General features: G+C 34.0%; 1 protein-coding gene across 1 annotated transcript; it reads left to right on the top strand.

Moving 5' to 3' along the window:
• Positions 1-3083: 3083 nt before the first annotated feature.
• Positions 3084-7830, top strand: ND-B14 (NADH dehydrogenase (ubiquinone) B14 subunit). The gene is made up of 3 exons (XM_085944270.1): positions 3084-3232; positions 5804-5919; positions 7423-7830. The coding sequence occupies exons 1-3, from the start codon at positions 3103-3105 to the stop codon at positions 7549-7551; spliced, it is 375 nt and encodes a 124-aa protein (XP_085800396.1). The 5' UTR covers positions 3084-3102; the 3' UTR covers positions 7552-7830.
• The last annotated feature ends 5998 nt before the right edge of the window (positions 7831-13828 follow it).

Genomic DNA, 13828 nt, shown 5'->3' with positions numbered 1-13828 from the left:
CGCCACATATAAGTTATCGCTGTTGTACAGAAAGAAAAAAATATATAAAAAAATGTAGACATCAAAAATTAATATGTTTACGTTATTTTTTAAAAGAAAACATTTATGAAGGCACGTTGATGATATTTTATTATTATTCCTTCGCCGAAATTACGCAATGCATATCGCAAATAATTACTAAATTTATCATGATTCTCCTATTCTAAACCTTACTCAGAAAAGAGTGTAATGTATTTTTTGCCTACATTTCTTAATTTAAATTGAAAGAATTTAAAAATATCAATTAAATCGTTTATGAGTTAAAAAGAAGACGATATTAGGTCAGAAATATTTCTGTAATAATTTCTGGACACGACCGTAAACAAAATCAGAAGCTACATATTATTAGGTATATATTATACATTATATATAACATATATTATAACATACATATTTAATATTAATCTTTGACGATAATGGTGTTTATCACTATCATCTAATTTGATAGATATCTAAGATAAATGTGAAATATAATATATTTTGTAGTGCTGTTTTGATAACAATGTTTAAATATATATTTTTTTATAAACGCTCTCCAGGAAATATGTTATGTTATAGATGTTTTTAAATATTAATTTATTGATTACTATTTATTGAATGAAATTTATTTGGATATTTGATATAAAGATTTCACAATATAACTTTCAATAGTGCTATGAAAAATATTATCATTTTTTTTTCTATAATTTACTGCAGCCAAAAATACCTACCTATGGAAAATCGTTGAATAATATTTTGGTGTTGTTATTTGATGCATTGTTTATTTCTTGTTGACAATAATAATAAAACATAATTTTGATATTAACTTCAAATGTCTGTATATTGTTTTCATTTTTGCATAATGAGAAAATATTATTTTTGAGAAATTTGCTAGTCAATAGAAATTATAAGATGTTTAAGGTAAAATAAATACTTATACAATAATAATATTGTGTTATGTGTATTAACTATTTTTTATTATGATATAATAATATTATGAATATTATATTATGTATGTAGCAAACAATAAAATGAATAGTCTAAACATAAAGTATAATGTAATTTTAATAAGATTAATTTTACAATTTGAACAATGAACATAAATAATATTGTTTGTATTAATTGTTGAATAAAATATTTTCAAAAAATATATTATCAGTGGATTATTTATTTTTTACCATTTGCATATTATTATAATACAGTGATTCCTCAACGTTCTGTCCCAAATCAAGGATGGAAGACACCCGACCACTCAAAAAGGCTCATCTATACTCTATAATGTGTAATTGGGAAAACTAGGATTGAGAGATCTTGATTGGTTCGGTTGGACTAGGTAGAAAGAAATGCAGCAACTCTGAGGCTGAGGACCATGACCCCCACAAGGGAGGGGCTGACAGGGCTCTAGCCGGGGGGGGCGGACCGATCACACATCACAAAATTACACTAATAGTAAAAAATGTCGCCTGCGGTGCTATTTCACGACTATACTAACATTGATTATTGTTTATCGATATTCGACAACTCCACAATTCAAGTGGGTGCATTGCATTAAAATACAAAAAATCGCTATAAACTACACTAAATTATACTACGAGTATTTGTATTACACAACTGTAGAGCGTCACACTGATTTTAACCTTAGCGATAGGCAGGGGGGTCTGCCGAAGATTCTAGCCTGGGGGCCCGCTTCAAGATGTGGGGGCCATGCTGAGGACATTATAAAAACTATATATTATATGGCAAGACAGAAGGGAGTGAGGAGGAGGCGACCATTTGCCGATGAAATGCGTATAATATAATACTTTGCTAATGTCCCTACTTAGCAACGAGCTATCCACGAAAAATAAATCAGACAAGGCCAATCCCGAGTCTCGAGAAAATAATTTTTCGAAATTTTGAAAATTTTCATTTCTCGAGAAACCATGAATGAGAATCTCGAGAAATTGTCACAGGGCTAAGCTGTCGACTGTAACGGGAATTTTATAAAACAGCGACATTTCTGAAGAAATTTTGATTTCTCGGTAAATAAATAACTATAAAATAATAAAAAACGCGTCCAGTATAAAACGGCGTTTTGTTCAGATGTTTTTTAATGCTCCGAACAATTTTAATCGTGCTGAAGAAACGCTTTAAATATATGATGCTGCATAATACAAACGATTCGAATGTTCTGTCGACCGTGACTTGGAAGGCAATTTAAAAAATTTGTCACTGATGATAAATGTCTTCGTCCGATAGAGGTAAACAAATATGCCATTGAAAACGAATATCCGGCTGAGAGAGGTTTCGAGAGTTATCCAGAAAAAAATCTTGATTTTAAAAATTCTCGATTCTCGAGAAATGAAAAAAGTAAGAAATCATAAACTCTGGTTCCAACGAGGGGGCGTGTTATCATATATAAAGACAAGTGCTGTTAATGTAACTATCATGTTCGCTCCTACACGGTGCATAATGAATCTCCATAGGGCGAATAATATTATTATATAACAAGGATGAGCAAACATGAGGTCAACGAAAACTCGCGAAAATACAAGTAGGTATAAGGGGGGAAATAAAATACCTATATTTTTACCAAGAGATATTGGAAGCCGCACTTAACCCAAAGAAGAGCCGCATTTGCGTAGTCTGTTATATAACAATCATTTATATTATGTAATAGCTAAAAACAACATGATTTTTTATTGTCCAGCCACGGAATCAAGAGACCCACTGCTTCATGGACGGCTGCTCTACTGACTTGGTCAGCGTAAGTGGAATCTACACAGCCAATCTGAGAGAACATGTGACAAAATATTTAAAAAAACTCATAACTGATATAAAAAATCTCAAATTTACAGAGGATACCTTAGTTGAATAGGTATATAAAAAAACTGACGCGAATTTCCAATAATCCAATAATGACAGTGTAATTATTAAAGTCACAGTCAGCCTGTATTAGAGGTAGCCGTGTACTGGTATAATACCTCCCAATGTCATCCGATAATAGTTTATGGGGAAATATTATGGCAATATTAGGGAAATGTGATTTTTCAGATAATAGTTGACGCGCGGCAACTCTGAAGGCCATCGAACAAAAAACGAAAAATGGCTACCCGTGAAGCCGTCAAAGCTTACGTTAAATTTGTAAGACCTATTCTATCTGTCGATTCCGGCGAGGCCCGTCGCCGTGTTTTAAATCTATACAAAGCATGGTATCGGCAAATTCCATATATTGGTGAGTTGACAACATATTTTCGTATCATCTGACGTCTGCCGTAGTTATGTCATCAAAACAAAATACTTCGACAAGAAAAACATCATTCCTACTATTTTGTTTTATTATTACTAACTACATATGATCATTGTTACACTAATTAGTAATTCTTAAACCAACATCAGCTTATTTATGTAATAATATTTCGGTTTCGATCAGCAATCTTAAGTAGTGTAGTTCGCATAATATTGTAGGTTATGCCGATATATCGAGAATAAAATCATTAATTCAAAAGCCTTTATATATTAGACAGGCCATAAGGCTCGATGACTGTTTAGTAGGTAGAGTATAGTAGTGAAACAGTAGTATAGTAGTAGCAGTAAAACAATAACAAAACACCCAGGCTTTGAGAAAATAACAAATGTATTGTCATACCACTGAGATCGAACCCGGACTCATTACCTAACGTGACTACACAAGGTGACATTACAGTAACAGGGGCCTTATGTTGTAACTTGTGAGTTGAAGTCACCCGGCGACATGACATCATTGTGACGTACAACCGGAGTGAGTCAATAGTCTTCGAGAAATTGACGCTACTCTAATACTGGCGTTATTCATTGTCCCCATACACGAATAGGTGTTTCAGCATAATAATATCTATGCGTGTATTGAGCATACGTCACAATTACGTCATGTCGTCTGGTGACTTCATGTCACAAGTTACAACATAGGGCTGCAGGAGTGTTAATGCAAGGCATTCTTGCAATAAAATAAGTCATAAGTGTGAATTTTGCTATAAATTAATTGGAATGTGATATAAGTTATAGTTGATTCTTGAACTCTGCATAATAGTTATTGACTGCGGCAATGACATCCTGATCAGGCCAAGCTTTTACATAATAAATCAATATTAGATTCAATGTTAGAAATGGTAATTAGTAGGGGATCTTCCAAAGTCTTCGTTAAAAGGCATGATCTGTGCTTAATTTTTGATCAGTTCTGTTTTAAATATATACATTTAAGTATATAATAAACAACAGCCTTCGGTGATTGAAGTTATCACGAAGAGACGATTTACGTGGCTGGGACACGTATTCCGGATGCCGCCAAAGAGTGCGGCACTTCGTACCCTTGTGGCACAGCCTCAAGGGTTCCGTCGCCGTGGCCGGCCCTCCCTCACCCTGCAGCGGTGCTACAAAAGCGACCTACGTGCTGCAGGTCAGACATGGCGGGAGGCGCAGGAGTTGGCGATGTACCGAGGGAAGTGGCACCAACTTATGCTTGCCCTATGCCCCAATGTTGGGACGTGACAGGGTGGAAGAAGAAGAAGAATATAATTATTGTAAAACATATTCATAAATAAATATTATATATCTTATACCTAGTAGTTCTACTGAAAAAGATTGCGGTCCCCCGCAGAAGCCCTGCAGCTGGGGCCTCGAACCCATGAGTTTGGGAAGCACAAACGATCCAGTAACGCCTCATAATAGTATTAGCCAATAAAAGATCTTTTATAAAGTGTTTTATTGAATTTATTTTGTAAAACACGAGAGAAGTACTAGTTCACTGCGTAAAGTATTTTATAAATGTTAATTACAATGGACAAAGAACGTACGATGGTTTGTATGTTTATATGTTTCTAATCCTTTATTTCTATTTTTATAATCACATCTTTTCACTTCTACACATTCAAACACATAAAACCAATCTAGAGTAATATTGTCCCGTGGATCGACTTTGCAGGACTATGAACCTTCACAGTGTTTGAGTGGAACTTTTTTGTTCTCTTGCCTCTTTTAAATGTTTCTTATATTCCTCTTTTTTAAGTTTTTTAGTGTATTTTATTTTTCATTTTTAGGTACTATAATTGGACATAGTTATGCAGAAAGTAGCCAGTCCACAAAAAATAAAAAAATTAGATATGATATAGATTAGATGCGAGAAGGTTTTCTCTACATTCTACTGAAAATAGCCAAGCCGCAAAAAAATTATTCTTGAAATAAAATACTATTTACAATTTGACATTTTACATACATTTTTTTGAATCACGTTGTTACTAAAGTCCCATTATCTCAGCTCGACATTATTGTGGACTGGCTACATTCTGCATAACTACGTTCAATTATGTTTTCTTCTTTTAATTAATTTTTAATATCTCTCTACTGTATTTTTCATAACTGTTCTGTTCGACTTAATTATGCTTTCTGTCTTTAATTTTTTATCTCACACTAATCATATTATTGTATTCTTCTATGGTTGAACCTGTTGGTTGACCTAAATATGTTTAATAAAAAAATATATATATATATGCTACGCCTCAGATTTGATTGAAATTTTGACAGAAGTTGTTTGAAGAATACTTGCCAGCAGTAATTTTCCTCTATAAATTGTATCTCTATCTCATAGAAATTTTTCAAGCTAGCATAGTATGGTGATACAAAAATAGATTATGATCTTATTTTCATTGCTGCTCTTCTGTAAGATAGTGTATCATTCATTCATTACCATTTTTCATACAGTGCTATTATGTAAATGCATGGTAGAAGGCTTTCCTTCAACATGTTGACCCTTGTTTCATTCTACTTACAGTTATGGACTACGATATACCAAAGAGCGAGGAAAAATGCAGAGATAAACTGAAGGAGTTGTTTCTGAAGAATCGAAATGTTACCGACGTCAGAGTTATCGACATGCTTGTCATCAAGGTAAAAAGCTAATATGATCCATAATAGTTGTTATTCCAGCGACTGCGATAACTGACATCTCACACACAAATTTGTCTTATCTAAATATGTTGAAAATCTCGAATGCCTGTGCTCCATTGGCACGCAAGACAGACGATTTTCAGTGTTCGGAGTTTTTTTTCACATGGAGCACCCCACATCTGCGGACTTTTAACACCGCAGACCAGGTTTGTTAGATTTCAAATATGTTTGATATTTTACACTCCGAGTTGCCAGATTTCGTCCGTCAATCACTACTTAAATTCGATTTGACATTAATACACAATCATTCGGATCGAAAAAAACCTGTAATTGTTCTTAACGTTTTTATTGATTAATTTCTCAATTTAGGGTACATATTAGAAAATGAGAGTTTTCACAGTTAATGTTTTATTTGAATTTATCTTTATCAAATTCAGAAAAGAAAACGTAAAACTTGTGTTGTTTTAACCACTATATTATTTTATGTAAATCTATATGTAAATAACACAAAATTTCAGGATTATCAGAAGACATTACGATAATCGCAACTTTTGACAGCCCGACTTTTTTACTTGTTCGTTGATTGTCTATTGTCAGTAGCAGAGCATAGACAAATTGGACGATTTATTATCCTAGGACTTTTGGCTTGCCACTGGAGCGCCTACATCATGGCTCCCACTAGGGGGGGGGCTGACAGGGCTCTAGCCTTGGGGCCCGGGCTCAGAAAGGGCCTGGCGTGACGAGCCGACCAGATAAGTGAGATAATCACAAATTTGCTCTAATAGTAAAAAAAAGTCGCTATTTTACTTGAATGATATTAATAATAAAACTATTTGGTTATACGATGCAATTTTTTACTGCATGCTGATACTCGACAACTCCATAATTCAAATGGATGTACTCGTACATATAAAAAATATAGAAAAATCGCTTGAAATACAATATTTGGATAACGCTACTGAAGCGCGTCACACTGACTTTAGAGATAGGTAGGGGGGCCCGCCAATCATCCTAGCCTGGGGGGCCGCTTCAGGATGTGGGGGCCATGGCCTACATAACATCAATACTTGATCCTGCTACTAATATTTGATTCCAATATTAACAAATTATATTTCATATTAGACATGTCATTAGTAAAATTTCTCCATTAGTATAGGATAGAAATAATGAAACGTCCGATGTCCAATGCAGAACATACTACATTTTTCCATTTAAGGCTAGTCACGAAATGATCCATAATCCGCTATTGTTTTTTATCATTATTTTCCTGAAGAGACAAATTTACATTGGAATGTAACTTTCATTATTTACCTTGTATTTCGTAAAAGATGCTTTTCAAGTGTCAGTTTAATGCCTTGGAACGTAGCACCTTGACGTAGACTGAATTAACATTTCTCTCCCGGCTCAATTCTTCACTTAATTTTGATCTTTGATTTCTCACTTTTACTCTTGTGTCCTAGTGTTTTCATCAATCCATACTAATTGCCGCCTTTTTATTTCCAGGGTCAAATGGAGCTGAAGGAGGTTGTACTCCTCTGGAAGCAGAAAGGACATGTTATGACATACTGGAACGATACCCAGGAGGAAAAACCAACTGATTTCCTTTCCAAATTCTTCACCGGCTCTAATTAAAAATCAATTTAGCGAATTATAAATAAATACAGTGATAAATTTCAGTTCTAATTCTCATCCCTTTTTAACATTTAATTAATTTGTATATTAAATATGAAAAAAGCATAGTTTACGTATTGTATTTTTAATTTATTTATTTCATGATTATTTTCGTTTATCTAAAATAAAACAATTAAAAATACAATAAATTATTATATTGCTCTTTTTACAGTCTTGTAATGTTCTGCATTATTGAAATCTGTATAGGTTTAGTTTGTGTTAATAAATTATTGTATTAATTTCAGGTGTTTCATTAACAAGACATTCCTTATAGACTTTTCTATGCTAAAATGCAGTAAATGACAATTTGTAACTTTGGAGGTGAATAATTTGAAAGAAGTATTTTATTGGTTTCGTCCAAAGATGTTTAAGACTTCCATCTATGAAGGTATCTTCTCCACATCAAAAGAAATACTCAATTTCCCATTTGTCATGAAAAGTTTTGGTTTGCTTCAATCTATTCTATTACAGTGCAAAGAGCCTATTCAGCGACGGTTGGTGGAAACTTCGCCTCTGTTGAAAGTGCGGGAATTCACTTCTTCTCTATCCTTCACTTATGCAGCAGGCCATGCGTGATGCAATTGAAACAGTGATGCCAACCATACCATAATTTATTTAAGTACAATACCGTAATAGCAAATTGAATTCACGAAACATGAAAAATACTATATTTTGGCGCCAAATATGCCAAAAAAAATATAATTTTGTAGGATTGAAAACGATGATCCTGTACTATATTTTTTTTCATAATATTACACCATTGTACTATAAATCAGTATCAGTGGCGAAGATTGGAGGAATTTGTCACGTTTATTGGCATGATTTTATTATGACGTAGTAGGTACAGGCCCACGATGGCTGAGCAGCTTAAGCGTCGGCTTATAATATCGTGGGTCGCAGGTTCAAATCCTGAGTCAGGCAAATACATATTATATTGTTTTTAAATTTGTGTTTGGAGTCAAAGTATGGACCTTATAGGTTGAGCAAGTGGCTGTAAGTGGGCTCGCACATCAGAACTTGCCGCATGCGTCGCATATCGAATTCGTCGATGTGACGTCATCGTAAACCAAGAAACAAACGTTATCAAATGGAGCTTCGCAGATTGGCTGATGCAATAGAGACGCTTGAAAAAAATATGTTATTGCCGCATGCGTCGAGTTGCATTGTGCCAGAACCTGCATGTCGACATCGACTCCGCGCATGCGCACATCCGCACAATCGGCCATTTCTGTCTAGACTGTCATTGCTCACTCATCGCTGGTCTCCACGTTTGACGTTTGTCCATACAATCAACACATAAACAAAAATGGCAGACGAGAGCCTTCTTTTTAAATGTCTGCGGTACCAATACATAATGATCGCTGTTTCCGCGTCTGATGACATATTTGCACAATGGCGTCTTCTAGCTAGAGTATATTTTGACGTTTCGGGAGATAACGCCCGAATGTCGATGTCGCTAGGTAGATGTGCGAGGTTGTATCATGCAACACTGACCGGCGGGTCTCGGAAGTTTTGATTTATGGCCGTCAGGCACACAAGGCGAGTTGTGATGTGCGAGCCCAAACGTGGTGAAGTAGTAGTAGTAAGTAAAAATATCACTCATTCCTATATTAGGCGTACCTACTATGTCACGATTAGTTGCTATCAATGTAACTTTTTAATCCCACTGAAGAGGGAATATTGTTTACATCTGTGTAACTACTGTCCGACAACAAGAAATCGGCGATAACAGGAAGTCGCTTAGTCGCATATAGAAGACTTCTCAGTGACATACCTGTCATGGCGGCAACACGTGCTAGATGCATGTTTAAATAATGTATCGGCTCTATTTTTAGGTGCGACTCATTTTCTTCTTAACAAAAAAAATTATTAATAATATATCTAACATCACTCCTAATCATTTTAGATATATTTTTATTATAAAAAACTTCAAAATATGTAAATTGATGGATCCGTACACCACGGGAGCATAAAATGAAATGATAAATTTGGGGGCGTTCCTCATTTGAAAACGGAAGTGCAATTAGCTGCACTGGACGGGACTGTTAGTTCACAGTTTTAACATGTGTACAAGAAGTTCTTGTTCGACAGTAACTGTTAATACTTCCCCATCAAAATCTCAATGAAATCATATTATATTACACCTGAACTTATCTAGGTACATGCTTTTTACATTTTCATGACTCAATTCTTATGAACCCATGGTGTGATCGAACAATCTATCCCGTGATGCCGCATTGGACAACCCGTTTTAGAGAAAGCTATAGTAGAAGGGAAAAAAATCGCAGAATTTCATGAGCATTGTTTTTGTAGGGAATGATTAATAAAAATATGATTCATTTTGAAAGATATGTCTATGAATAGTATTAGGAGATGTCTGGGTAAAGCGAATAAAATGAATTCTTGATCTGTCATTTTTGAAGGGACAAAATGAATCAAAAAATAAATGCAGTATAAAGGAAAAAATTAAAGTTCCTGATAAAAAAACAATTAAGGGGACATTCTACAGAATTGGCCTTGAGAATTGAAAATTTGATTTTTTTACATGTGGTCCATAATATCTGGTCTACTAGTTAATATAAAAAGGTCGCGTCAAAGTTGTTTGTGTCAATAAATTTTTGTTTGTGTCAATAAATTTGCTCCATGACTCGATCAACTCATACTTCATATTTATTTCGTCAGGGCTGTCGAAGACATAAATCATTAATATTTATACTTTTAAAATTTTATTTATAATATATATTATTTAAGTTTTGTGCATCTAATTCAGGGTCCACACTGGCAACCTCGTTAGATTTTACGATAATTATGATAACTAGCTGAGCCAGCTGGCGGTCGCCAGTCTGTCTCGCTAGGTCTTGCAGACGGCTTGGCGGTGTTGGATTTTAATATAATTGTGAAGTATGCATAGAGTTTTCCCTTCGGAATTGATTTTCATTCACCTCAAGACAGTTTGACATTTTGCTGATTTGTCAGTTTTACGATTTTCAAGTCGTCACTGTCAATATAAATTTGGGGTCATATGCATAGTCTATTCTGGAGTCTGGCCTTCACAATATCGTCCGACACCACCTCAGGCTAATAGGCCAAATAGAACAGCTTGCAATCGCCGATTGCGACCACTGACATTTTAATAGAATAAAATATGTGTAGTTATATAAATGTTTCATTAAAACACGTGCATTTAAATATGATAAATAATTATACATCTCATAAATTCGAATATAAAGCAATGTATGTGATTATTATAAATGGCGATCCAATATAACATGAATATTAATCTGCCACGGGACCCATTTAGATAATAAAAGGTTAGCAGTATATAAATAATAAATGCTTGCAGCCGTTGAATAGTATTTAAAAAATCAAATTTTGAATTAAAATTTAACCTTAAATAACATAGTCTTCCGGTGCGGGACATTCATATCGAAACAAAATTTATTTTGGGTGGGGTTTGGGTATTATAAATAGGTAGGTATATAAAATCACAAATTAAAAAAAATATAGCAATTTATATGACCAAGTAGAGTAGAATTAGGTTGGGATAACCTTCATCCAGCAGTGGATTGATTCTGGTTGATGATGATAAAAACGATATTATGAATGGGTAAATATAATATCAACAATTTTGATAAACATAGCAATCGTTTAACCGTTAGTAGTAGAATCAGGTTGTGAAACCCTTCATCCAGCAGTGGATTGATCCTGGTTGATGATGATGATGATGATGATGATGATTATGATGACAATATGAATATGTAGATAAATAACATTAGCATCTCCTATATATTATTATCCTAAGAGATTTTGGAAAATACACCAACAGCTCATTTAAGCGACATTTTATTGTTATTTTTACATCTTCACTTCGAAATGTGCGCTACCGATGCATCTACCAATTGAATTGAAAACATTTCAGAAATTTTCCATGATTTTACATGTACGTGACGTTTATATCCAATATTTTCTTACACACCGTATACAATCGCCATATTTACTGTTTACGCCTCACAGAATGACGTCTTTGTCGATTAAGACCTTCTAATCCTTTATTTGACAAACGGATTCGATTATTTTTATTCAAATATCGTAATGTAGGCATTGGCGCACTTTTTTCCGGTGAAAAAGCCATACTCTTGGTACAATTTACTACGTATAATATCTTTTGACAGCGGGGTACGCCACTGACGGCCATTTCATAGATAACGTGATATTCCAAATTTGATTTTTTTAAAATACTTTGTGGCTGTTCACTCAATTTTTTTTTATTGAATAATTACCTAGGCTACTAATTTCCATAGATCAGATAGTCATATTAAACTAACAAAGTTGCCATTGCAAACAATAAAAGAAATTAATACGAATTGTTATAGTCATCAAAATGTGTGATATTGTATAATATCTACCTATTTTTATCGTCCCTATCATCATCAATCTTGACCTATCTATTGCTGGATGAAGGCCTCCTCAGCCTTATTCTACTCCTTACTTACACATGAATATTTATATTTATCAAAATCAGTGATATTATATTATTATCTACCTACCTATATATAATGCCATTATTATCACGAGCCTCAATAAATCCACTGCTGGATGAAGGCCTCTCTACGTTGATTGTATTCTTGACAGTATTGAATTTCTAATGCTATTTATCTACATATTCATATCGTCATCATAATCATCATCATCATCAACCAGGATCAATCCACTGCTGGATGAAGAGTTCCGCAACCTGATTCTACTACTATTGGTTTAACGAATTTGTGATATTATACATATTTCTATCCATCTTATCATCATCGACTTGAACCAATCCACTGCTGGATAATGGCCTCCCTAGCCCGAATCTACTCCTTTCTGTCATATGAATTGCTGTATTTATCAAAATCAGTGATACTATATTTATCTACAAATTCATATTGTTATCATCATCAACCAGGATCAATCCTCTGCTTAATAAAGACCTCCATAGACTGATTCTACTCCTTTTTGTCATATGAATTTCTGTATCAGTTAAATTATATTTATCTACATATTCATATCGTCATCATCATCATCATCATCACACCGACCTGAACCAATACACTGCTTAATAAAGACCTCCCTAGCCTGATTTTACTCCGTTCTGTCATATGAATCCCTGTATTTATAAAAATCGGTGATATTATATTTATCAGCATATTCATAACATCATCATCATCATCAACCAGGATTAATCCACTGCTTAATAAAGACCTCCCTAGCCTGATTCTACTCCTTTCTGTCAAATGAATTTCTGTATTTATCAAAATCGGTGATATTATATTTATCTACATATTCATATCGTCATCATCATCATCATCGACCTGAACCAATCCACTGCTTAATAAAGACCTCGCTAGCCTGATTCTACTCCTTTCTGTCATATGAATTTCTGTATTTATCAAAATCGGTGATATTATATTTATTTACATATTCATATCGTCATCATCATCATCATCGACCTGAACCAATTTACTGCTTAATAAAGACCTCCTTAGCCTGATTCTACTCCTTTCTGTGATATGAATTTCTGTATTTATCAAAATCGGTGATATTACATTTATCTACATATTCATATCGTCATCATCATCAACCAGAATCAATCCACTGCTGGATGGAGGGTTCCGCAACCTGATTCTACTACTATATTATACCTATTTCTATCTTCCTTATCATCATTGACCTGAACCCATCTACTGCTGGATAAAGGCCTCCCATGCCTGATTCTACTCCTTTCTGTCATTTGAATTGCTGTATTTATCAAAATCAGTGATATTATATTATATCTATTTATATTTCCATTATCATTATGAGCCTGAATCAATCCATCTGTGGATGAAGGCCTCTCTTAAGTTGTTTGAATTTCTGTCGGTCATATGAATTGCTATATTTATCAAAATTACTGATAATATATTTACCCATTCATAATATCGTCATTATCATCATCAACCGAGATTAATCCACTGCTGGATGAAGGTTATCCCAACCTAATTCTACTCTTCATGGTCATATAAACTGCAATATTTTTTTTAATTTGTGATTTTATATACCTACCCATTTATATCGTCATTATCGTCATCAACCTGTATCAATCCACTGCTGGATGAAGGCCTCTTTAAGCTGATTCCACATCTTTAGGTCTTATAAATTCCTATTCTTATCAGATATAATATGTATTGCTTCATTGTTTATCAACATTTATGTCGATATGAAT

This window comes from Rhyacophila brunnea, unplaced genomic scaffold (assembly GCF_057557595.1).
Source record: "Rhyacophila brunnea isolate RB1 unplaced genomic scaffold, BYU_Rbru_1.0 scaffold_17, whole genome shotgun sequence".
NCBI classification, from domain to species: domain Eukaryota; kingdom Metazoa; phylum Arthropoda; class Insecta; order Trichoptera; family Rhyacophilidae; genus Rhyacophila; species Rhyacophila brunnea.
Note: the sequence above shows the minus strand (reverse complement) of the source record. Positions and strands in the feature narration are given on the sequence as shown.